Source organism: Vicugna pacos, chromosome 31 (assembly GCF_048564905.1).
Source record: "Vicugna pacos chromosome 31, VicPac4, whole genome shotgun sequence".
In the NCBI taxonomy this organism is placed as follows: domain Eukaryota; kingdom Metazoa; phylum Chordata; class Mammalia; order Artiodactyla; family Camelidae; genus Vicugna; species Vicugna pacos.
This window is the reverse complement of record NC_133017.1, coordinates 17,249,248-17,272,856: the sequence shown is the minus strand read 5'-3', so window position 1 is coordinate 17,272,856 and position 23,609 is coordinate 17,249,248. Positions and strand designations below refer to the sequence as shown.

Sequence of the window (23,609 nt, the reverse complement as noted above, 5' to 3'; positions counted from 1 at the left end):
TTCTTTATACATGTAAATCATCCTTGTTTGTGTTCTATGCAAATTACATGGTCTTGATCTTAGAAGTAAAGTTTCTGCCGTGGTGAAGTATTATCAGGACCAGCATTAAGAGCTTACGGGGCAGGAGGTGGAGTCTTGACACCACGCAAGTCCTTCAGGTCTGATGTGTCCAAGCAGTGAAGGGCACAGGCTCAGAGTCACACAGGCTGGGCTGGGCTCTGGGCCCCTTCACTCACCAGCAGTGTGACACTGGTCCACGTCTTGGCCTCTCTGAGCCTCAATTTCAGTGTGATGGGGATGAAAGTGATACCTCCTACTTTATAGGGGTCCTGGGACAAGGAAATGAAATTTGATACATGTAAAGTATTTAGCAGATTACCTAGCACCAGGGACAGCTCTGTGAATGGCAACTATGGGTAGTAATAACAATGGCCCGGAGCTACTGAACTTTACAGACTTCTTTGCTTAGTCTCTAATTGAAAATTCCCTTTCATTGTTAGAGAAAAAGCATCGACTACCACCTGAGACAAGACATCCTAGCAAGACCTGATGGTGGCTGACACCAGACTCACATGAGGTACTTGACGCCGTTAGGAATGCTGTCATCCAGGAACACAGACTGAATAAGTTTCTGGTACGTGTTGCTCAGAACCCTTCTGGTCCGGGACTCCAATCTTTCATCTGGAATCAATAGGGATGGATTAGCTGGGAGGTACCTGGCAGGGACCAAGTACAAGGTCTGCACGGGTGGAGTCTGCTCAATATTGCAGAGAAAGGAAAAAAGAAATGAAATGAAAAGCCAGTGAAACAGGAGGGCAAGTTATCTGACACGAGAGATCATGGCTCATAGGAGAGAGGCATTGCTGATAATCAGGGCCTCCCAAGGAGCCAGCCTGCTCTGAAGCTCCCTGGCACGGCAGTCAGCCTGTACTTCACCATGGGCTGTAGCCCTTCTAGAAGTTTCTCTCCTGTGGTCACAGAAAGAAAAAAAAATGCAAGGACATCATCTAAATACCCACTAATGACCAAATCAACCATATTCAAGGTTCTATCAGGAAGAGATTATTTTTAAAGCAAGTCTCCTATCCAAAGACTCCTAGAGAGAAATTGTCACTCTACGTCTCTCTGCAGAGACTAAGAGTCCTTGTGTTTTGGATCAGGACCATTCAAAGATGTTCCATCCTGCATCTCAATTTAAATTTCCCTTCCTCTGAGCATTTTAACATGTCTTGAAGAGAACAGAGTCACACCAAAACCAAGGGCCTGGCACTCACATTCCTTCAGGGCACTTTGTTCCACGGAGGGAAATGCTCGGAACCTCTGGTCTCTATCCGATCGTCTTCTTTTTTTCATTGGTTCTTTAAGTAAATCATCATCAACTAGAGATAAACAGAGGTTATATAAAATTATAAATTTTGTATATAATTTGTCTATTCCTTGTTGGTCTTGGGGCAGAATATACAACTGACCCTTGAACAGCAGAGTCTGAACTGTGGAAGGTCCATTTATATGCAGGATCTTCGACTGCAAAGGGGGGTTGGTTCTCTGTTCACGGGTCACTGTATTTGCCTGACCTCTATCCATTCACAAACCGAAAGAGTCTAAGAGGACCCCTGCCAGCTCTGGAAGGCTGTAAGCTCATTTTGGTAGCATCCCTGTTGGGCATTTCCAGTCTGGTTCCTAATTCCCTGAGTCCCAGGACTTTGCATCTAGTTCCAAAATGCAGAGTCCAACGTGTCTTCCCAGAAGACACACTGAAAGGACATGAAAAGCTCCTGTTTGGAAATCCTGAGAAGCCAAGATGGCTGGACTGTCTTCACCAAATGCCAACAGTGTATAGAGAAGCCCAAACACAGGGCTCACGGAGGGACAGAGGAAGGCCCCTGGGAGATCTTTTCAAACTGGGAAATGGATGGGGAGCAGAATCAGAGGAAAGAACGGGTCACATGACCAGGGCAAATCCCTTCTTCTCCCTGAGCCTCAGTTTCCACATCTGTAAAGTGAGATTGCTGACAAAAATACAAGCAACACAAGAGTTTTGGAGGGTCCCCTAGCAGCGGATGTCCTCTAGAGATTAAACTGGCAGGGAAAGTATAGCTCAGTGGCAGAGTGCATGCTTAGCATGTGTGAGGTGCAGGGTTCATTCCCCAGTTTCTCCATTTAAAAAAATGAAAAAAAAATTGCGGGGGATTTTCCCCCTTCCTCACTGGAACACGTTAGCAGCTGCTTCCTCACAGAGGCAAGAAAAGGAATCGCCAGGAAGAAAATCTTTGCGGTTCTGCAGAGATGTATTCCCTCCAGTGGTTTCCCTTCCCTTGGTTCCGAAGTGAAGGGCTGGTAGGGCCCCTAATCCCCCAGAAGGGTAATAACCCAAACGGTGTGTTCGGATGGATTTTAGGAAACACTCTCCAGCAGGATTCGCCTGGTTAGAAACAAAAGGGCAATAGGCAGTGTTTGGAGTCAAGGTCCAGTGGTCCCAGCCCAGTGCCCCCAGGGCTGCGGGGGCCTAAGGAAACGGCCGCAAGGTGAGCTGGAAGGACCATTGATCCTGAGAGTCACAACACTCTGAGTTCATATAAGGGCGTGAGGCCCCATACTGAGCATGAACTTGGGAGGTCATTTGCCCTCAAAAACCACAGAGAGGGAGATTCACTCAGGGACCCAGGAGGGCAGTCGGAGCAGAGGGCCCAGCCTCCACCCCTGGGCAGTAGATGCGGGTCTCCCAGACAGCTCGGGCACAAACCCGCCGTGTTCTGGAGCCAGCTCACACCCCCTAGAGTCTCGCGGTGCAGGGTAAGCTGTCTGCCAGCACGGCATCTCTGTCATCTGGGGCTCACACAGTGACAGCGAGCTGAAAGAGCTTGTACTCAGGCCCTTCTAACTCAGATGTTTGCACTTTATGAGGGAGCTCGACTCAGAATCCATCCTGGCTCCGTTGAAGGACTGGATGAGAACTAAACACCAAGTGCCTGCTGCCACAGTGGCTAGAGCTGGGGAGGAATGGGCAGAGAAGGAAAAAAATACGCCCCTCAGGCCCCTGGGCAGCAGCCAGATGCAGGACACTTCAGTCTGTGTCACAAAAGGCATTTCAGGATTCCAGGGTATTTTCACAACCTTCCATGGAAAGAAAGGAAAAGGATGGAGGGCCTTGATCTTGACTTTGTAACTCAGGAACCCGTTTGTGTAAACAATGTCTGCACAGTGTCTTAGCCACACAGACAACTGGTCTCAGTACATTCTGTACATCCATGGCCTTTATTTCAACTTTGGTAAGGACTGGCCATTAATCTGAGAAAAGACGGGAAGCTTACTTCTCAACTAAAGCAAATGCTAAGAAGTCAGATAAAACAGTAGGGTTTTAAACTTCTGCTTCAGTTTCTAAAATGAAGAAACATGTGGAAAGAAGAAAGTATTCCACCTGGGATTTGAACCATTTAAGGGTAGTATATCTGTGTTAAATTGCAACCAGAATGAATTGGTGTGAACTGGCCACGTCCCTTCTTCTTCCCTGTGTTTGTTCAAACACTCCTTAACCTTGTCCAGCATTTTACACTGACTGATGCCAGGAAAGAGTAGAGTCTGGGGAAGTCAACCTTAGGCTCTGCTGCTATTGCTTCTTGTTGCCACAAGGTGTCGCTTTTGAAAACTGATCCCAATACAAGCTCTTGATTGATCCAGATGGCGGCCAGAGTCGGCCACACGTCTTCCGAGCAAAGCGCTCCACGCCACTGTGTCCGGGCTAAGCTCAACCAAGGGAGCCCCAAAGTTACAGCTCTTTCAGTTTGCATGCCCAGCCATGCCTCAGATGTTCACACCGCCCAGTGACCCAGAAACTCCGCTTCCCTTGCCCCTAAAGGAATTCATCCCCAGGAGTAAAGAAGGTTTTCCTCTTCAGTTCTCAAAACGCAAAGGATGTGATACACCCGATTTTTTGCACATCGGGGTTACTGCCCTGCGTCATCCGAGGGAAGCTTCCCTCCTTGGCTCCAGGGTCCCAACACCCAGCCTTCTAGGAAGAGAGGCCACTCTCACTGACTCCAGGGTGATTCATTCATCCTACAACTCTCCTTCTAAGGAAAGTACCTGAAATGATTCCAGGGGTCTGACGGAGAGAGACTACCCTCAGAAAACCCAAGATGGTTTCCTGGAACCTTGTTTTAAAGGAGGGGGGAGCAAAATTTACTTGCTACTCAGACAACCCACTCTAGTATGCATAGGCTATTTTAGTTATTGAAATAATTGATATTCATTCACTATTAAAATGTGTCATGAAAAAAGCAGCTTCTGAATAGAGAACAAGCGACAATGGCTACAGCTGAATGCAGTCTCAACCCAGGTGCCCTTGGTTATGTAATGATAAACAGTCCTGTTCACTTCGTCAGGGGATACGGCAGCGATGTTACCTGGATGTGGTTCCTGACCCAGAAAATCTTCAGTTTCTGCCATTTTCTGTTATGTAAACGCCTGCTTTTGTCCACTTGGAGAATCAGCCTGAAACAATACACACGAAGTACAAAGGGTGGACAGGAGAAATTGTAAATACCAAGCCAAAAGCCAAAAATAATGTGTAATTTTGCTTACGTCCCTCCAACTAGATTCCACTCTAAAGGGAAATGACCACTCTAACTTATTTTTGAATCCCTCACAACAGCTAGTACACTACATGTTGATTTCAATATGATAAACATCAGTGTTTGACTCTAGGTTTTCAGTAATGTTTGTAGCTATAGAACCTTAAACTGATATTACTTGAGACCTTTAAGGCAACTCATTCTGAAAAGAGAATAAACTTCTCATGACCAGAACCTTGAAAGTGCGATGACACACCTTCTCTGCTTTGGTAGATGCCGGTGCCCCAACCAGGTAAGCTTTAAACAGTGATATTTATCCCAGCAGGTCTCGGCGAGTATCTTGGGGATGGATGGAACATTTGATATTCCTAGAGTCCCCTGGAGTTGCTCTGGGGGCTACTGGGTGGGGAAGGAGAGATGCAAAAACTGGGTCCTCTGGACCTTCTCACCACCCCACCCTGACTTCAGTCAGGAAGACACTCTTCCTGGGGGCTTGCTGCTGCTCCACCTCATGGGGCATCTGCAGGGGAAGGAGAAGGAGAGGTACTTCTTGAAGAAGTACCGAATCTAACCTGTCTCCCGCCCATGGGCAGACAGGGCTTGGGCAGGCTCAGAACAGGGGGCACCGCACAGACCGGGTGGGATACGTCATCCTGAAGTTTCTCCTCTCCACACATAGGGGAGAAACTGAGGAACACAAGTGGGGAGCACCCTCATTTCTGATGTTGCTAATTTGGATCCTCAGCCGCATCATTCAAAAGCAGAGAGTCACCAGTCCTTCTGAAATATGCAAAAGCCCGCCTGATCTATCAGCCCCGACTAGACCCACAGTCCGTTAGTGAGAGAGTCTGTGCCTCATTTACATAGTAACCCCAAATGAAAATCACAACTTGTCGGTCAAAGCAGCCTCTTACTCTTAGTTTGACTCGTGGATGCCAACTGAACAAAGGTTTTATGTACCTGATGGGTGTTGGCTGAATGTGGTGTGAACCCTACGAGGTCCAAGGTTCTGAACCTTCGGTAGAGTTCCTTATCTCTCCATTCCTTCTTCTTTTTTTTTTAAATTGAAGTATGATTTACAAAGTTGTTTTAGTTTCTGGTGTACAGTACAGTGATTCAGTTATACATACATTTTTTTCATATTCTTTTTCATTATAGGTTGTTATAAGATACTGAGTGTAGTTCCCTGTGCTATACAGTAGGTCCTTGTTGTTTACCTGTTTCAGATATAGTAATGTGTATCTGCTAATCCTGAGCTCCTAATTTATCCCTCCCCCTTCCCCTTTCCTTTTTTAAGTTTGTTTTCTATGTGTGTGAGTCTGTTTCTGTTTCGTAAATAAGTTCATTTGTATCATTTTTTTTTAGATTCCACATATAAGTGATATCATATGATATTTGTCTTTCTCTGTTTGATTTACTTCACTCAGTATGATCATCTCTAGATCCTCTTGAGGCGGGGAATCCAGGAAAGAACATGCTGTTCCTTGTGCAGGGTGCCCTTCCCCTCCCCTTCTCCCCTCCCCCTTCCTTCTTCCTGGTGACGCCCTACTCTTTCTTCACAATCCCGTTTTAGCACTTCTGTGCAACTGTGCCTTGATTTGCAGTCATTCCCTGCTTGTGTCACCGCTGCCCCGAGCACACCAGGGCCACAATGCTGACTGAGTTCCCTGCGTGTCTCTCCCTCCTGACTGAAACAGGAGCTATTTCAGGTCATGGTTGCATCTGTTTCAATGTTGCACTTCTATCAGAAGTGCAATGACTGACAATAATGATGAATGAATGAATGAATGAATGAAATAATGGATGAAGAACTTTGGATGAGATTCTACACCAAAGGATGTTTAAAACCCAAATTTGTTTCTGACATGGTTAGAGTCCTGGCTTAAAGAGTAGGAATAAACAGACGCGGGCAGCGTTCATAGTGAGGGCTGCTCCCCTGGAACTAGGGGTGTTTCGCTTAAGGAAAGGAAGACACAGGCCAAGGCAGAAGACAGGAGAGGACTTCATGGGGGTCTTCAAATATATGACCTTAAAGCTACACGTAAAAGAGGGACAATGCATGTTTCCAGTGGTCCCAAGACGGGAGAATTAGATCCACTCGGTGGAAGGTACCAGAAAGCGCATTTTTGCTTGACATTCTCTGGTCATCAGCGTTGTCTAAAGTAGAACAAGCTCCCTTAGAAAGTGATGACTTTTCTACCTCAACCTTTACTGGCAGATCCACCTAATAATAGCATTAGACTAGATGAATTTTCAGGCTTCCTCAAATCCCGAAGATTCTATGTTTTTGCTTGAAAAGTTCACCAGCAAAGCTGGCACTGGGAGTGTTCTTTGGAGAACAGGGTCATGAAAATTCATGAGTTCCCTGGTTTGAATCGCTGAGCTGGAAATGCCAAACCACATCAAAACCTAGTTAGGAGGAAAAATTGGGTAAAGCCTGCCAATAACTTTAGATACGGAGCTAGGAATTCCCCCTTGGAAAGAGATCGGCGGCTCCATGAGCCACAGTCACACAAAATGTCAGGCATTCGATCACAGTGGGCACTGGAAACAAAACAAAATGTGCAGATCTCTCAGGGACAAATCCGCTGTCACCCTCCGGGACAACCTGTACTCCAGAAGTCAAATTCCAGGAACAGAGAGAGAAGCGGGATGAAGCCCCAAAGACCTGAGAGACTGATAAGTGTGACCCCCATTCCAACACTGATTCTAAGGCCCTCCAATCGGAGAGGAAGTGGAGTTGGAGTGGAAGAGACATGTTGACCAAATTTTAGAATGTGGGCGGGGGTTCTGGCTTCCTGCAGGGTCATAGGACTGCATGTACTAAATCAACAGCACATGGTGGCCAGCAAGGGCTGTTAGCGTGGAATTACCCAGGGTTGGACTGGGTTTAGCTTCAGGTAGAGGAGACACCAAACCATGACCCTCCCACTGTAGCAGCACCTGCGGTCCCAGCACACAAGGAATTTGTGACCCTGAAATGCACAACTGGAGAAACTGGAAGCTACTTGAGTCATGATTGTGGTGACTTGAGCTTCATTTGTTTCTTCTGCCAATGTTCAAGCACTGCCAGAGAGGAAGCCTCTGACCGACAAAATAAGATCTTGGAAAATGTAAAGGGATCGTTTACCAAAAGGGCTCAGGGGGCACAATGAAATAAATGCCAAGCACATACAAAAGAGGACCTGTAAACAAATATATCAATTACTAGGGGGGTAGTCAGTACAGACCCTCAGTACAGAGTCTTTGAGTTGAACTAACTGAGCTGGAGGGAAGGACGCTAAGCTGGAGATGAGGTGTGCAAGTTTCCAGTTCTGGCTTTGCCAAAATCAAAGGAGCTGCAGGACTTCACACCCAGTCATCAGATCTCACAGTTTTCCCATCTGTAAATGAAAGACTGACCTCGTCCTTAAGGTGTGAATAGTCTCTGATATAGTTGAGAGCCAAAATGATTCAAGTTCTTATTCTGCAATGTCGCCTGCTGTTAAAACCAAGGCTGTCCCAATGACCAGGACTCCTGAGTAACCAAAAGTAGCACAACTGAGATTACTGTAATTTCAGGTTCATTTTGCTTTAAGGAGCAAAAGACCCACAGTCCTTCCTCAAATTATGTCGAGCCCCGCTTTCCCCCAGAGAGAGGCAGCAACCATGGTGTATTTTGTGAAAATTTGGTTTCTATTGAGAAGCAATTGAAAACACCCAAATGTATTGCTCACACAGTCAAGGTTTTCCCGTGTGGTTTATTTCACTGATACTTCACCTATGTGGTTATCGCTTAAGTTTGCTTTCAGTACTTATTTACATTCATGTGCACTGAGCTAAGAATATCTTTCATATGAGATCCTCTGCAGATTTAGCTAGATGTGGGAAGGCTGCACAGAACCAGCTTCCTGTTAAATAACTGACTTTCGACGGTTTTTCTTGCTTCTCTCACTCTCCCTTTCTTCTGTTTGGATTTGCTTATCATCTTTTTTTTTTTTTTAAAGAACTTAGCAGAGGTGACACAAAGCAATGGTCATCCCTATACTAGAACAGCTTCACACAGTGCAATTAAATAAAGAATGTTCTAGAGCTCCTTCTTATGCAGATATGGACATTGAGGGCCAGAGAGGGAAAGGAATTTGTCCAAAGTCACACAGTGAGTCCAAGTTCAGTATTCTCTTCCCTCCACCAAGCAGCCTCTAATGAGTACTATGTAAACAGAGCCTCTGGAGCTTAAGAGGAGAATGGACACAACATTGTAAACCGACTATACTTCAGTTAAAAAAAAAATAAAGTAGGAGAATGGAGGGGACAGGGCCGGCCAGTGAGGGGCTCCCTCCAAAGCATGACAAGGCATTTGAGGAGTGAAGGGCATTGAGAAGGAGGGCGCGTACTTGATAAAACTGGACTTGGGGACTCAAACTGACGCCTGAAAATTCTTCAACGCGCTTAGAAGCCAAATAAGCTAGATCGAGCATGGGAGTAGGTGGGGGGCTGGGGGGGTGAGTGGGGGAGTGCCTCTGTGCGCGCATGCGCGCGTGGATGGTGGGCGCGGAGAGAGAGGCTGAGGAGAACCTGTTCACCGCACTTAGTTCGCATCGGATGCAGAATCGAATGTGTTTATGGAGAATTACAAACGTCCAGGCCTCTTCTCCTTTAGTCATCCAGCTCTCCCTTGCCTCATGTCATTAGCCTCTCCCAACATTATTCTTGTTTTCCTTTCATTTCTGTCCCCTACTGACCCCCCACCCCAAGGCAACGCCAATAGGGAAAAAAACGCTGCAATTAGCACAGTTCCTTTAAGAGACATTTTGATCATTAACATTGGTTTCGTTCCTTCTTTTAATCAATGTGGGAAGTGCTCAGTGCTAAGTAACCTGAATAAAATACGTGTTGAATGAGGAAGTGTATCTTTCAAATGTGTCTTAGATGGTAGGATTAAAAATGGCAGGAATTATATTCATTCATTCATTAAACAAATATTTGTTGAGTATCCGCTGTGTCCCTGGCACTGTTCTGGGTGCCGGAGACACAGCTGGGAATAACGCGGGCGAGGCGTCTGCCCACCGAGTGGGCGACGTTCCAGACTGCAAACGGTGCGGTGGAAATTACTCAGGATTTGGAGTCAGAATGCCTGGATTTGGGGATCCTGCTCCAGTACTGCGATGTAACACTGAACACACCCCCTAACCTCCCTGAGCCTCAGTTTATTCACATAGAAAACCTGAATGTAAAAACACTTTGGTCTGGAGTTCATTGCGGGGACTAAACGCCATCGTTCCTGCATGCAAAGTTGGTCTACAGACACTCATCTGTACAAACGTCACTGACTTTCAGAATATCTGGTGAAGACAGTTAAAAAGAAATCAGTACCACTATTGACCTGGGCCAAGTCTATTTATTTCAGAGGGAACAGATGCCCCCTTAACTGATAAACTGACTCCCACTCTTGTGCCCCTTGACCAATCACTTGGAGGGGTCCCACCCCCTTGGTAGAGTCTGTCCCCTCCCACAAGGAGGTAACTGAAGAATGAAGTAAGGCCAGGAGGAGACTCTTAATTACATCACGGAATGTGGATAACGTTTAGGATTCATCTCCTTTCTTTTTAAGTTTTAAGCACCTTTGGTGTTGGCAGGAAAAAAAAAAAGTGGTTTCCTAATGACTTTATTGGACATTGCACTGCTTTCGGCGTTCCAGAGGAACAATTTAAACACGTTGGCCTTGAAGCGAAAGTGAAACAAGGGCCTTCAAACCCCCAGAGGACAAGAGTTATGTTTTCAGCACTAACGCATCAGCTAATGTGAGCAACATGAGACGTGCAGCCATCAGTGGTGGGCAGAGCAGAGGAGGCACTGCATGAATCAACAGAGATTTTCATAACGTACTTTATCAGATTCTAAGGAAATGAACCTGAATCCTCTCATGTTGCTCCCCGAAGCTTGCCAAAGTTAATGAGGCACAAAATGATATTAATTCTACCCTCAGTGATGCCTGGAATATATGTTTTGCTTGGGGAGGAATGCTCAGCACCTTGCCTAAGATCACACTGTTCAGTAAAATTCAAACTAAACCCTGGTTCTCCAGATTTCTATCTAGTTCATCAGCCTTTACATAACCTTAAAGTTCACTTAAATAAACACGAAAGTAAAATTCACTTTCCCTCAAGAAATAATTTACTTTAGGCAAATCAAGAGGAGAAGAAACAAATCTCCCACACAGAAAAATTCCAAATGACTTTGGTACATGCTTTACCTTCCAGGAAAGGGAACTTAATCCCCAACTCCTTCAGTATGGCCTTTACGGAGTGACTTCCTTCCAAAAGGGACAGGATGGGAAGGAGGGGGAAGGGAGTAACTTCATAGTCAGAAGACTTGACAAACAATCCCTCAGCCAGATGATCGAGGTCAACATCAACAGTCATAAATCATGTGGATGACGTGTCCCCCGATATGATGGGATGAGAAAGACATCTGAACTCTGTCACCTTCCTCCCTAAGCCCATAACTCCAGTCTAACCATGAGAAACACAGCCAAATCTCCACTGAAGTGAGTCCTTCAGGATGTCTGATCAGGACTCCTCAAACCTGGCCAGGACTCTTCAGAACTGTCAAGGTCATCAAAAACAAGGTCACAACTAAGAGATGCCTAAGGAGACATGACAACTTAATGTAATTCGGTGTCCTGGACAGGGTCCTAAAACAGAAAAAGGGCATTAGGTAACAACTAAGAAAATCTGATAAAGGTATAGCCTTTAGTTAATGATAATGTTATAAATGTTGGTTCATTAATTATGATAAATGTATCATGCTGGTGTAAGATGAGCAAGGAAACTGGCTGTGGGTTATATGGGGACACTCTACTATCTTCATTTTTCTGTAAATCTAATGCTTTTTTTTTTTAAATCAAACATAAGTTACGGCATAAATTGCATCAGAGAAGCAACTTACCAGATGTCACTTTTTCTGCTTCAGCTCCAGGGTGCCACAGAGGAGACAGCAGCAGTTTCTCTGCCTTGGTACAGAAATGTGAAACCAGCTGGGGTATGTAGCCCTTTGTGGCCACAGTCACAAAGCCACGTTAACACAAGCAGAAGTGAAACTAATTTGCCATCAGAGGGCTATTTATGACAATCTCCTCCCTCAGAGGTTGATTGGTGCTATTTGCCCCTGTCATTTAAATTTAAATTGTATGTGAATTGTGGATCTTATATTCTTCTCTGTCCTATCCCTATGAACAGCCAGATTCGTCATTTTTCCTTTCCCAAAAGATTGCGGCATCCTTTCTTTGAGGATGAGAGTTATTCAGATAAATCTGACTTACACGAGCAGGCAGGAAAAATGCCCCAGTCCTAAGAGGGACAAAGTACTGGTTCCCCTACCCCTAGATACAAGACAACTGGGAGAGATGGTCGATATAAGAGGGTGAAGATAAACTGATTCTTGATACAAAATCTTGAAATTCACCAAAAAGTGAACAACATTGTATCAGTTGATTGTAGAAATGAATGTCATTCAGTTTTAAATAACTCTTTTTGGAGCTTAAATTTTACTTCTATATTAAACAACAACAACAACAACAAAAACCAAATACTTTTAAAATACTATCCAGGAGAAGAAAGCAGAACCTAGTCCACATTGCTGTATCTGGCAACCCGTACAGTCACATCAAGTATGGGGGGTGGGGTGGGGGAATGTTTTTTAACCTTCAGCTTCAGGTACTGTTTGACTTTCAAAGACAGACTCAGTCATTTCCAGGATAACCCTCAGTAACTCCTGGTATGTGTTCAGCCCAGCTGGGGATTCAGAAAACACAAAAGTCAACAAGCATTGAAGATAAATATTTAGACTGTTGTCTCAAAAACTGCTTTTGAACTTTGGACAAGATGATGTGCCTCGTCCATAAAAAAACCATAGGAATACCCATAAAAAGTTCAAAACCAACGTGAATACTGTCATTAGTGTTGGATCTGCTGCTCATCTCTGAGCAAGATAAGCCCTTATGTCTGTATTCACCTCATGTGTGCTTAGCACTCCCTCTACCGGCTGTTTCTCTGCTTCAACAGTTAACTGTATTTTTTGTTTGTTTTCGAGGGGAGGTAATTAGGTTTATTTCTGTTTTAGAGGAGGTGCTGGGGATTGAACCCAAGACCTCGTACATGCTAAGCATGTGCTCCACCGCCTAAGCGATACCCTCCCTGCCAACAGTTAACTGTATTCTTAAATCACAGGTACTACTAAAGTACCTAATGACTAAAATTAATTTTGATCATGTTTAAAGCTGCCTGGGTTCTTTACAGTGGTCCTGACATCTCCTATTAGACACTTGAATGTTAAGTCTATTAGAAGTCTGGGCAACCTACCAGGCTGAATTTTCTGGAACTTGCTGGAAACATTGAAGCAATTGAAAGAGAACTTCCAGAGTCCCACCATCACGCCCAGCCACCTGTCAGGATCTGCACGCACCGGCTCCGCCTGCCAGCCTGTTAACAGGTGAACTACACTTGTGCCCGTCAAACCCTAATCCCTTCTCTGTGCAGCAGATCCCACCCGTCTCTCCAACTGCAGGACGAAGCATAGTACTTCCCCGTTTACTTATCAAATTTTCACTCTCCACTGGATGATTCCCGACGGGATACAAACTTGCTGTTATTTGTTCCACTTTAACAAACACTCCCTTTGACCCTAGTTTCCCAGCCAGCAACTGCCCCATTTCTCTGTACTTTTTTAGGGCAAAACCCCTCAAAAGAGTTGAGTCTACACTCACTGTCTCAAATCTCTCTGCTCTCAATCTATCATAAACCCACTCCAGTCTTGTCTACCATTCTATGAAACTGTTCTTGTTAAAGTCCCCAGTGACCCTAGTCAATTTTCAACCTTCCTGTTTCCTGACCCATCAGTACACGTGATCACTCCCTCCTCCTTAACACATTTTCTTCGCCTGGCTTCCAAGTAACCACACTCGCCTTGTTTTTTTCCCACCTCCTTAGAGACACCACTTCAGCCTCCTTCCCTAGTTACTCCTCTTTCCCTAGTTACTCCTCTTTCCCCAACCTGCTAATAGGATGCCCCAGAGTTTAGTCTTTGATCTCCTCTCTTTCTTTTCCACATTCACCCTGTTTCATAGCTTTAAATATCACCTTTATGCCCATAACTCTCTTTTGGCGTCTCCAGCCCCAAACTTTTTTGTGTCTTAATGCTCACTTAGCATCCCAAACAAAACGTGTCCAAATTGGTACCCCTCTGACTCTCCCCCCAATATCCCATTCCACCTTCAGTCTTCTCCATTTCAGCTCATGGCGACTACATGGTGACCAGCCCCTCAGTCCACGAGCTTTAGTGTCACCCTTGATGTCAATGCTGTCTGTCACATCCCACATCTGGCTGTCGGGAAGTCTGGGTGAAATCTTCAAAACATATTCAGACTCTGAGCACTTCTCACCGCCTCCACTGCTTACTACCGTGACTCAAGTCATAACCATCTCTGGCCTCGTTCAGTGGTTCCCAGACTTGGGTGCACATTGGAATCATCCAAGGATCTTAAAAAATACTAATGCCTGGTTGCCACCCCTTGATATTTTGATTTAATTGGTATGGGATGTGCCCTGGGCACGGGGGGGTTCACTACTCTCTGTGCATCAAAGTTTGGGAATCCCTGGCATAGGTCTACTAATAGCCACCTAACGGATCTCCCTGCTTCTACCCTTCCTCCCTACAGTCCACTCTCAACACAGCAAATTGAGTTACTTTAAAATTATAAAGCAGATTATATCTCTGCTAAAAACTTGCCAATGGCTCCCCATTGGGCATAGAGTAAAAGTCAAAGGCTTTACACTGGCCTACAAGGTCGTGTATGAGCTTCACTGTCCGCCACCCGACCTCACTCTATCCCTTCTCTGACCTCTGTTACACTTCCTCCTCACTCACTGCTCAATTGACAGCAGCCTCCTTACTTTGCTTGAAAACACCAGGCATCCTCTCACCCTAGGACCTTTGTACTAAGTGTTCCCTCTGCTGGAAATACTCTTCCCCCAGATCTCTGCATATCAAATATTAGCTCAAATGTCACCTTCTCAATTATAATTTAAAATTTAGAACTCTACTACTCATCTCTCTCTTTCTCTTCTGTGAGGTAAGAGTGATTAGTTAGATGAAGGTGTCTTCAGATAAGAAAGATTGGGGGAAAGGGCAGATTTGGAGTAAAAGCAGAATTTCTTTCAGCCATGTTAAGTTTCAGATACATATTTGATACACAGATCTAACAAGACGTCAAATAGGCAAGAAGTTGGGGCTGGACTATAAAAATGGGGACAGATGATATTTAAAGCTTTGGTACTCTGGGGGTCACCTTGGGGAAAACAAGGCTGAGGAGTGACCCCTGTGGTACACCAATATTTTGATGTGAGACACCAGAGAAGTCTACCAAGGAGACTGAGAAAAAGCAGAAGGAAAACCAAGAGTATGGAGGGTCCTAGCATAAAAGACTTTCTAGGTAGTTACCTTCTGTCACTTGGTACTAGAATGACAGTAAGAACATAAAACTACTGAATTTGTCCCGATAGGAAGTAACAAAAGTTGACTAGGACAGTTTCAGTGTCCTGAAACTGGGGTCAGACCCGGAGTTAGCTCAATTCTAGTGGGAAGTAAGAACTGGAAACAGTACATATTCCTGTCTTTATTAATGAGAAGTGTTCTTAATTTCTGGTCCAGGAACAAAGGAGATCATGCACGGGCTTCAAGAAAGCATGATCCCAAGTCTTGCCTCTAGACTCTACAAAACTTTGTGCGTGTGTGTGTTTTTCTGGAGACACCTCCGGACTTTTCACTATGGTTATTGATGCATGCCATTCTTCTGAGCCCAGGGTGATCAACTGGGGTCAAAGCCTGGACCTCAGATCGTAACAGAAAAGAACAAATCTCACTCCATATTAGATCTGTTTCTTTTGCTTTAACCCTGTGCCCTATTTTCCAGGCTTAGTCTTGCTAGCTCTGCACTTTTCGTAAAAGAATGTTGCCGTTAGCCTGAAATATACAGGAGAGCCTACTCTCAAGGCTCTGACCGTTAAGGATATTAACACTTTTGCGCTTACATAAAGATAACAAGTTGCAGAAAAGAAAATAACATTTACTCTGTTAGAGGTTTTACAGGGGCACCTTGACCTGACCCATGTGGACAGCCACAAGAACAAAGAATTCCCACACCAAGAAGTTTGCACCAACCAACCCCCCCCCCTTTTTTTAGTATAATAGGAGCCTGATTTCTGACTTCAGTAAAATGGTTCTCTAAGACATTATAGTCTGCCACCTTCTCGATCTACCGGCTTTCCAAATAAAGTCGTTATTCCTTGCCCCAACACCTCCTCTCCTGATTTATTGGCCTGTCCTGCAGTGAGCACAATGAGTTTGGACTCGGTAACAAGATTATTACTTGATTTCTGCGTGGTCTCTTTCCAGCTCTGAGCTTAATTTCCACCACACTGGCGGGCAGGCCCTCACGCGACCTCCCACTCACGTTCGGCCCAGCCACCCAACGTGCTGCACACCCGGCTCTTCCACCTTTATTTAGAGACCACCCATATCCACCCTCTTATTTAGGCTTCCTGGCGCAGCCTCTATCCATAAGCCTTGTCGGTGGCTGTACTGCCCAGATCCAGCTTTCTCACTTGCAAGCGGCGATGGCGTTAACACGCTATCACCCTACAAGCCTGAGACCCAGCCGCAGGGTCCCACCCGCAGCGTTTCCCCGCCTCCCGGCGGCTCCGCGAACCGCCGCTGGGAGGCGGGGCGGACCTTTGAGCGCGCTGTTTTCTGGGAACAACTTTACGGTACGTTGACCGTCGTTTTACGACAGAACAGGGTTGCTTTGTGGCTGTTAATTTACCCCGAGGTCGGAGCTAGTAGATCCAGTACCTGGGGTGGCGGCTGCTACGACAGCGGAGAAATGAGGCAGAAGCGGAAAGGTGCGAAGGGGAGGGAGGATGTGGGAAGGTGGGAAAGGGGCGAGCCCGGGCCGGCAGGCGCTGGAGCCAGTTATTCCCGCGGAAATCCGCTACCTGACCTGGCCAGTGGCCCCACCACCTGTCTGCCCCAGACCCCTGCTTTCTCGTTTAACCTTTTGTACTTTTTAAGCCAACCTATCCTTACCTTCCGTTTTTGGCAGTCACTTGGTGTCTTTTGCATAAATGACAAGAAAAGCTTTATTCTAAGGTATGCCCTCCAAGAAGTTAACGTGGTCGGTAGATCTAACGCGTTCTGGGACTCCTAATTTGCTAACATTTGTTTTACGGCACATTTCGCTTGTTTTTTTGATTTTTTTTTAAGCTACGTTTAAAAAAAGAAAAAAAAACACTGAATTATTCTTGGGTTCTGTGGGGCAGTTATGCAGTTATTCACATTTGTATTACCTCCTGAGTTAGCATTGAAAAATTCCATCTTTAGTTTTTCAACAGGTTGGAGTCAAATTTCAAGTATTTTCTCACAGATTATAGTATTATCTCTGTACACTCATTTGAGCAGTTGGTCTAATAATTAATAATGATGGTTATGATAACCATAGCTATTATTTGTCGAGCCTTTGCTAATAATTATTAGGCCAATATCATATCCATTTCACAAATGAAGAAGCTGAGAGTCAAAGAGTTAAGTAACTTTCCTCGCCCAAAATTATACTTAGAAAGTGGAACTGGTTGGTCAGGCTGTCTCTATGAACCCCCAAACAAAAATTTCTTTTTAAAGATAAATAAACCTGTCCTTAATCACTATTCCTCTTGGCATCACCTGCAATTTCTTGAAACAACAATTCCAAATGTTAAAAATTACCTTCAGTTGCCTTGTAGCATCAAATTCTACGTGCCCCAAATAAGTCATCTCACTAACTTGCTCCTCCTGGGTCTGTCAGGCCAGACAGCTTTTACACTTTTAACTTTATCACCAAGCCCTGTTAGTTTTTATTTAGAAATTGCCTCTTCAAATAGCCCTCATCATTCCAGCCACCATCCTCCTCATCCACTTTCATCAAGAACTAATATTCAAATAATACTTTGGCTTTCAAGATATAATATTTCAGTTGATTCTTACAGTGGTCTTGGTCTTAAAGTATTCTTTAAGACATAATGCTGCTGCCCACTTAACAGACTACGGTATAGTGTAAATATAACTTTTATATGCACTGGGAAATCAAATGATTAGTGACTTGCTTTATTGTATTCACTTTATTGTGGTGGTCTAGAACCGAATCTGCAGTATCTTTGAGGTTTGCCTGTATTTTTATCACCTGAATCCCCTTTTGCCCTCCAAATAATTCTTACGCAGACCCTCAATAGATAAACAGTTGGAAGCCCCGCTGCTTTGGTTGAAATGGAGAAAGAGGCCCTCCCTGACCTTCCTCTCCCGCTCCCAGTCCCCTCCCACTGCCGCCAACCCTCCTTCCGTTCCACGGCCCCCCTCGGGTGCCTTTGTAGAACTCCAAAGTGCTGAGTTACACGGTTTAGAAAGCATTTAGCCCTTGATTATAGATAAACTTTTTCTCTCAGATTGTTTTGTATGTGTTAGCTTTGCCTCATTGAGTTAGAGGCGGCTTGGTACAGTGAAGAAAAGCATGTGACTTGCGGAGAAAAGACTTGATTTTGAGTCTTAACTATACCACTTACTGGTGTCTTACCTTGCCTTAATTTCTCACGTCTGTAAAGTGGTATAACAATACCCACCTGGCTGTATTGTTGTGAGGTTTCAAACAAGATGAAGTAATGAAGGGCTCCGTCAGCGCCAGGTTTCTCATCCGTGCTAGTCTCTGATGCCTTCATTATCTGCACACCTGCTTTCTCTCCAGGCAGGAGGCATGCTCGTGAGCACTCCCAAGTTGAAATCTCACAGCTTCTATCACTGGAGAGGGACTAGTGTTTTTTGCCTTGAGAAAAAGACCTCAGATTGGCCTGACTTGGATAGATACCCATCCCTGAACCACTCAGCCTTAACTGGGGAGGCGGGGGAGGGGTCGTGTAGGAACAGGTCAGCTTCTGCTGTTGCCATGTAGATGAGGAGGGAGGCCTCAGTTGCCAGGAGAAGGTTGGGATGGTGGACAGACTATATCTCAGAGGTGCATTAAGATCTGTAGGCAAGTATAGACCCACATCTTTTTATTTCAAAATAGCATTATGTTGCTTTGTAATTCTGTTCTGCGGATACCTGGGTTTTGGTTTCAGCTTCACCCCTGGTGGCATTTTAATGAGACAGGCAAATATTCCTGTTCCATCTACCTCACTCTGTTCTGAGAATCATGAAATAATGCATCTAAATGTCATTATGAATCTGGAGATAAAGGGAAGCTATTTTAACTACTTGGGTCCTTTCCTGTGTGATAGGGTTCTTTTTCCTCATGCTTGTCTCTACTCTTTCCTGTATCATTCTCATGGTGTCTGTGCTTCTAAAGTGAGCTTTTCCCGTATATAGGTATAGGCAGGTTTCCTTTAAGTTAAAGATACAAAATATATGATCAAATTGTAAACAATAAAGTTTTAGTGTCTCGTGAACTTGAGCTACTCATTTGGCACGATTGAAATGATTTTGGAAGGACAATTGCTAACAAATACAAAAGTCTGTACTGAATAATATGATTTTTTACATTGTTAAATATTGTCTTTCCAGGAGATCTCAGCCCTGCTGAGCTAATGATGCTGACCATAGGAGATGTTATTAAACAGCTAATTGAAGCCCACGAACAGGGGAGAGACATTGACCTAAATAAGTAAGTTCATCTATAAGGGTAGTCTTGTTCTGGGGGAGCAGATCTCTTTGATGAATTTATCAGATACAACTGGTTCTAGCTCACATTTCATTTTTCTGTTGAGAATTTAGCTTTCTGCCCTGTCCTGTCAATTATTTATGGCAAAATCGTCTCATGGCCTAATAGTACTAATAACCTCTAACATTTCTTGGGCATTTACTATATTCCGGTCACTGGTAGCGCAGTATGTGTATTCGCTCAGCTGATCCTCTCAAAAACTGTATGAGGTCGGTGCATACGTCACCTTCGTGACACATGGGTCCCCTGAGACAGAGACAGGTTAAATAATTTGTCCAAGAGTAAATAACTAGTAATTGGCAGAGCTGGGATGTGGAATTAGGTCGCCTGTCTCCAGAGCCCATGTTCTGTTCTTCTGTGCTGCCCCGCTGCACATCTTTCTCTCTTCCCTGCCATCTTAGAGGAAGTGGTAGCTCTCTCCCAGGAGACCCTCTCTTTGGGGACTTTGATCTAATCCACCCCTTCCTTACTTGAGATCCTCTATGAATGTTCATCCACTTCCTCGCCACAATCATGTTCAGTTTTGATTTGCTACATCCTCAAGTAAGACTGGTCCTTCCTCTCTGCATCTGTTTATTACTGTGTATTCACTGTATAGATCTGCTCTAGTGAGAGGTTCCCTCCCACTCCCAAGTCATCAGTGGTCTAATTACAACGCACATGACCTTTTTTTTAGACCTTGTCCTCTGTTACTGAGATACTTCAGATTTTTCCCCTTCCTTGGAACATTGTGCTTGATAAACATTTGCTAAAGAAATAAATAATTCTTCTTTTTTTTTTTACTATGAAGACATTATGTTTTATTGATTTTTCTACCAAGTGTTTAGCAGTTAATTTTGTTCCTGTCTTTGTTGCCTATACCCCTAATTATACAAATCTTTTCTGTCTCGTGGACATCTCCCCTTCTTGTATATTTTTGTCATTCTCTTGAATTTAGCACATCTAAAGCTAAAGCTAACATCTTCCTTAAAACCAGCTTCAACTCAGGTGTCCTCTTTACCTAATTGTTTTAACCTTCACCAGGCTTGAAACTGTAGTGTCGTCTTTGAGGCTTTTTCCTTAGGTCCAGTTAGGGTCTAAATTTTGTCTAGTCTTTCTTCATTGTGACTCTCACTTCCATTCCATTCCTTTTTAAACTTCTTTACTGTTAAATTGAAAATCTCTTGCTTTCCATCAAGTTGGTCTACCCCTAGTCCTTAAAATATGTGCATTCCTGGTTTTGCATCTTCACATGAGCCAGCCTGTCTGCTCTCGGTGTCCCCTCTATGTCTTTACTGCCTGTCTGAAGTGTACTCTTTTTTCTGTGCACATGACTTATCTCCGCAGCACACACTAAGTTCCTCTCTTGACCTGTGGAAGCATTCATTGTTGTGTGTGTGTTTTATTACGTGTGTTTTTATTACTTGTAGATTATTTTTGTGTCTGCCTGTCTGCAAACATGCAGCCGTAGAGTGCAAAACGGCGATGCCTTATACCTCCTGACCTGCCAAGTACTTAGGTAGCCTCTTGTACTGGTCAGGTACCCAGTAAGCATTTGTTGAAATGATTCGAACACCCCATAATATTTCTAGATGGATTACAATGAGAAGATGAAGTGACTATTAGGATATGGCACGCAGCCACAAAGAAAAGAAAAGCTGGTAAAATTATAGAGGAAAGCAAGGAATTATTAGTTGGGGTAAAGGTTACTTCTGGGGGATAGGGACAGGGTTACAGTCAGGAAGGGGCAAATAGGGGTCTCTCTGTCTTGGTGTGCGATTATGCGAGTGGTTGCTTTATAGTTGTTAAAGTATGTTTTATGTTCTATTCTTTATGTATATAGTACTTTGTATCAGAAAAAGTTTTAAAACTTTAAAAAATACATAGTTTATTTTCTTTTTGGTTCTACATAGATTGGTTTAAATTGTTTTGTTTTGTTTTTTTTGGGCTGAGACAGTGGTTTGCAACCAGGCAGCCAAGTTTGCAACCATGATCCCCCACTTCTCCCACCCTCTTGGCAATGTCTGGAGGCATTTTGGGTTGTTACAGGGGGAAGACAGGGTGCTATTGGGTACAGGCCAAGGTTGCTGCTACACATCCTCCAGTGTACTGAACAGTTCCCTGGGACAGAATTAACCTGATCTCAAAGGCAGTAACGCTGAGGTTGAGAAAAGGGTAGAATCCTTTGAGGCTGGAGCACAACTTCGAACGAGACTTCCGTTGTGTCGCTGTCGTCATCTCGTTTTCTTTCTTATACTCCAGAGTGAGCACAGGAAGTCACGGACTTTGTTCTTCTATTTCCCCGATAGTTGCAAATGTTAAAGCCACTATTGTCATCTGGTGGGAGGGGGGAGTGACAGGAGTTGTTGGTGTTGTTCGTAGCTTATCCTGCTGGTAGCTTGCCCTTGAGCTATTGTGATTTTGATAATGCTGGATGCTTTCCTTTCAGGGTGAAAACCAGGACAGCTGCCACCTACGGCCTTTCAGCGCAGCCCCGCCTGGTGGACATCATTGCTGCCGTCCCGCCTCAGTACCGCAAGGTCTTGGTCCCCAAGTTAAAGGCAAAACCCATCAGAACTGCCAGTGGGGTGAGTGATTCAATTCATTAAATACTGATTGTGTATCTGTTCTGCCACAGATCCCTGCCTCCATGTAACTCCCGGTAGTGAGGCGGAGGTCGGGGATTCAGACTGATAACATCCATGTGTTACGATATGTGCTGGAGTGGAGACGTGCAGAATGCTAGGAGGGCAGAGAGGGAAAAAATTCGTTGTACTTAAAGGAGTAGATGACATTTTGGATTTTGGTGTCTTTAAATGTATAGATGAGGCTTGGTGACGATCATAAGATGATAGCTATTGTTGGCTATCTTAAGCTCGTGGTTTATAAGATTGACACTTACAGGGGGTACTTTTAAAAGTTGCAGTGGTGCAAAGTCGATCTGTATGTGATAACTGTGAAATAGTTGACACTGTGAATGTGTAGAGTGACGGGGGAGTCCAGGGGAGAGAGATGTCCCTGCAGTAAGAGGGACAAGGGAAAGCCCAAGAGAAAGCATGGGGCTTGCTTGATGTATAAATGGTGCTCCTATAAGCAGAGAAGAGCAGGCTCAAAGGGGAATGGGAGCAAGGGCACAGGACCTAAGGCACAGAAGTAAATAATCTAAGAGGGGTGTGTGTGTGTGTGTGCGCGCGGGCGCACGCGAGCAAGGAACCATAAGTGTACCAGGCTCACTGGGTTTGACAGTTCATTTTTGAAAGCAGCAGGACTGGGGTGAAGAGTTAGTTTGTGATCAGCTTGTAAAAGATCTTAAATGTCCTGCAAAGAAGGCAGATGATAGGAAACAGTTTAAAAAAATTTTTTGAGAAGGGGAGTGATAGGAACCAAATAGATTTTCAGAAAATTAATTTGTATGTAAGATGTAGGGTAGCTTGGAGACAAAAAGATCAATTGAGATGCCGTTGGTTTGACCTGGATGTGGTGTGTTAAGAGCCTGAATTAAGGCAGGGCCTCTAGGATAAAAAGGATGAGTGTGAGAGGGAAGAACTGATTTAACCTGATCCCAAAGGAGGATTTGGACCCTCCTAAAACATAGCATCCAGAATCGGAGTTCTGTGTTCCTGATGTGATCTGAAAAGTTCAGTCTGATGTTTGTTTTCGTGGGTTTTTTTTTTAATGATCTAGTTTTTTTGTTTTTACTGAATGAAAGATTCTTTAACAATTCTGTAGTACCTTACAGTCTGTTATTTGGATGGGGATGTTATACTTCTAGTAAATGCAGCTTAATATTGACTTGTTTAGTAGCCCTGTCTCCTGGATGCTGTGACATTTGTGTCTAATTAAACCCCAGAACTTTTACATACAGTATACCTACCACCAATCCCAGTCTCTCCTCCTTTGTATTTAAGTATTCTTGTTTGTACCTAATGTGAAAGCCTCTTTCAGAAAAACTAATAGTTCTAAACCCCTCTCTTTCCATTCCTCACCCCCCCACCCCCGCCCCGGGCAAGCACTTATAAGTCTTTTAGGACTTTTAAGTCTTAGCTGATTTCTTGGCATTTACTTCCATATCCCTAAATGGCACGCTTTGTAAATGTGTTGAATGTTCAGTTTTCAGCATTATGTATGAGCTTGCCACTGTGGAAGACACAGATTTAGCAGCTTTTCAACTTGACCCACACACCTGGCTTCCGTGACCCCTGTCTGTCCTCCTCCTGCCTGGGATCGTTTTTGTTTTTGAGAGCTCCTCCTGTTCTGCTCTCCTCTAGAAATGGATGTTT

At 44.4% G+C, this 23,609-nt stretch overlaps 2 protein-coding genes across 3 annotated transcripts in view; one reads left to right on the top strand and one right to left on the bottom strand.

The window, feature by feature from the left end:
- The window catches only part of NUGGC (nuclear GTPase, germinal center associated), a 48,789-nt gene extending 30,475 nt beyond the window's left edge, over positions 1–18,314 (bottom strand). The window contains exons 1-4 of one of the 2 annotated variants that reach the window (XM_072952436.1): positions 18,257–18,314; positions 4,404–4,491; positions 1,275–1,379; positions 573–681 (exon numbers count right to left, since the gene is read on the bottom strand). In XM_072952436.1, the coding sequence (XP_072808537.1) occupies positions 573–681; positions 1,275–1,379; positions 4,404–4,446 (257 nt within the window). In that variant the 5' untranslated portion in view covers positions 4,447–4,491; positions 18,257–18,314. Of the gene's footprint in view, positions 1–572; positions 682–1,274; positions 1,380–4,403; positions 4,492–11,501; positions 11,606–18,256 lie in introns of those variants that run through there. The other variant, XM_006203286.4, reaches the window with a different exon arrangement.
- ELP3 (elongator acetyltransferase complex subunit 3) overlaps positions 16,398–23,609 on the top strand; it is an 80,468-nt gene continuing 73,256 nt past the window's right edge. The window contains exons 1-3 of the mRNA XM_006203196.4: positions 16,398–16,510; positions 19,194–19,293; positions 21,779–21,917. Coding sequence (XP_006203258.1) covers positions 16,492–16,510; positions 19,194–19,293; positions 21,779–21,917 — 258 coding nt within the window. The 5' untranslated portion in view covers positions 16,398–16,491. The remainder of the gene's footprint in view (positions 16,511–19,193; positions 19,294–21,778; positions 21,918–23,609) is intronic.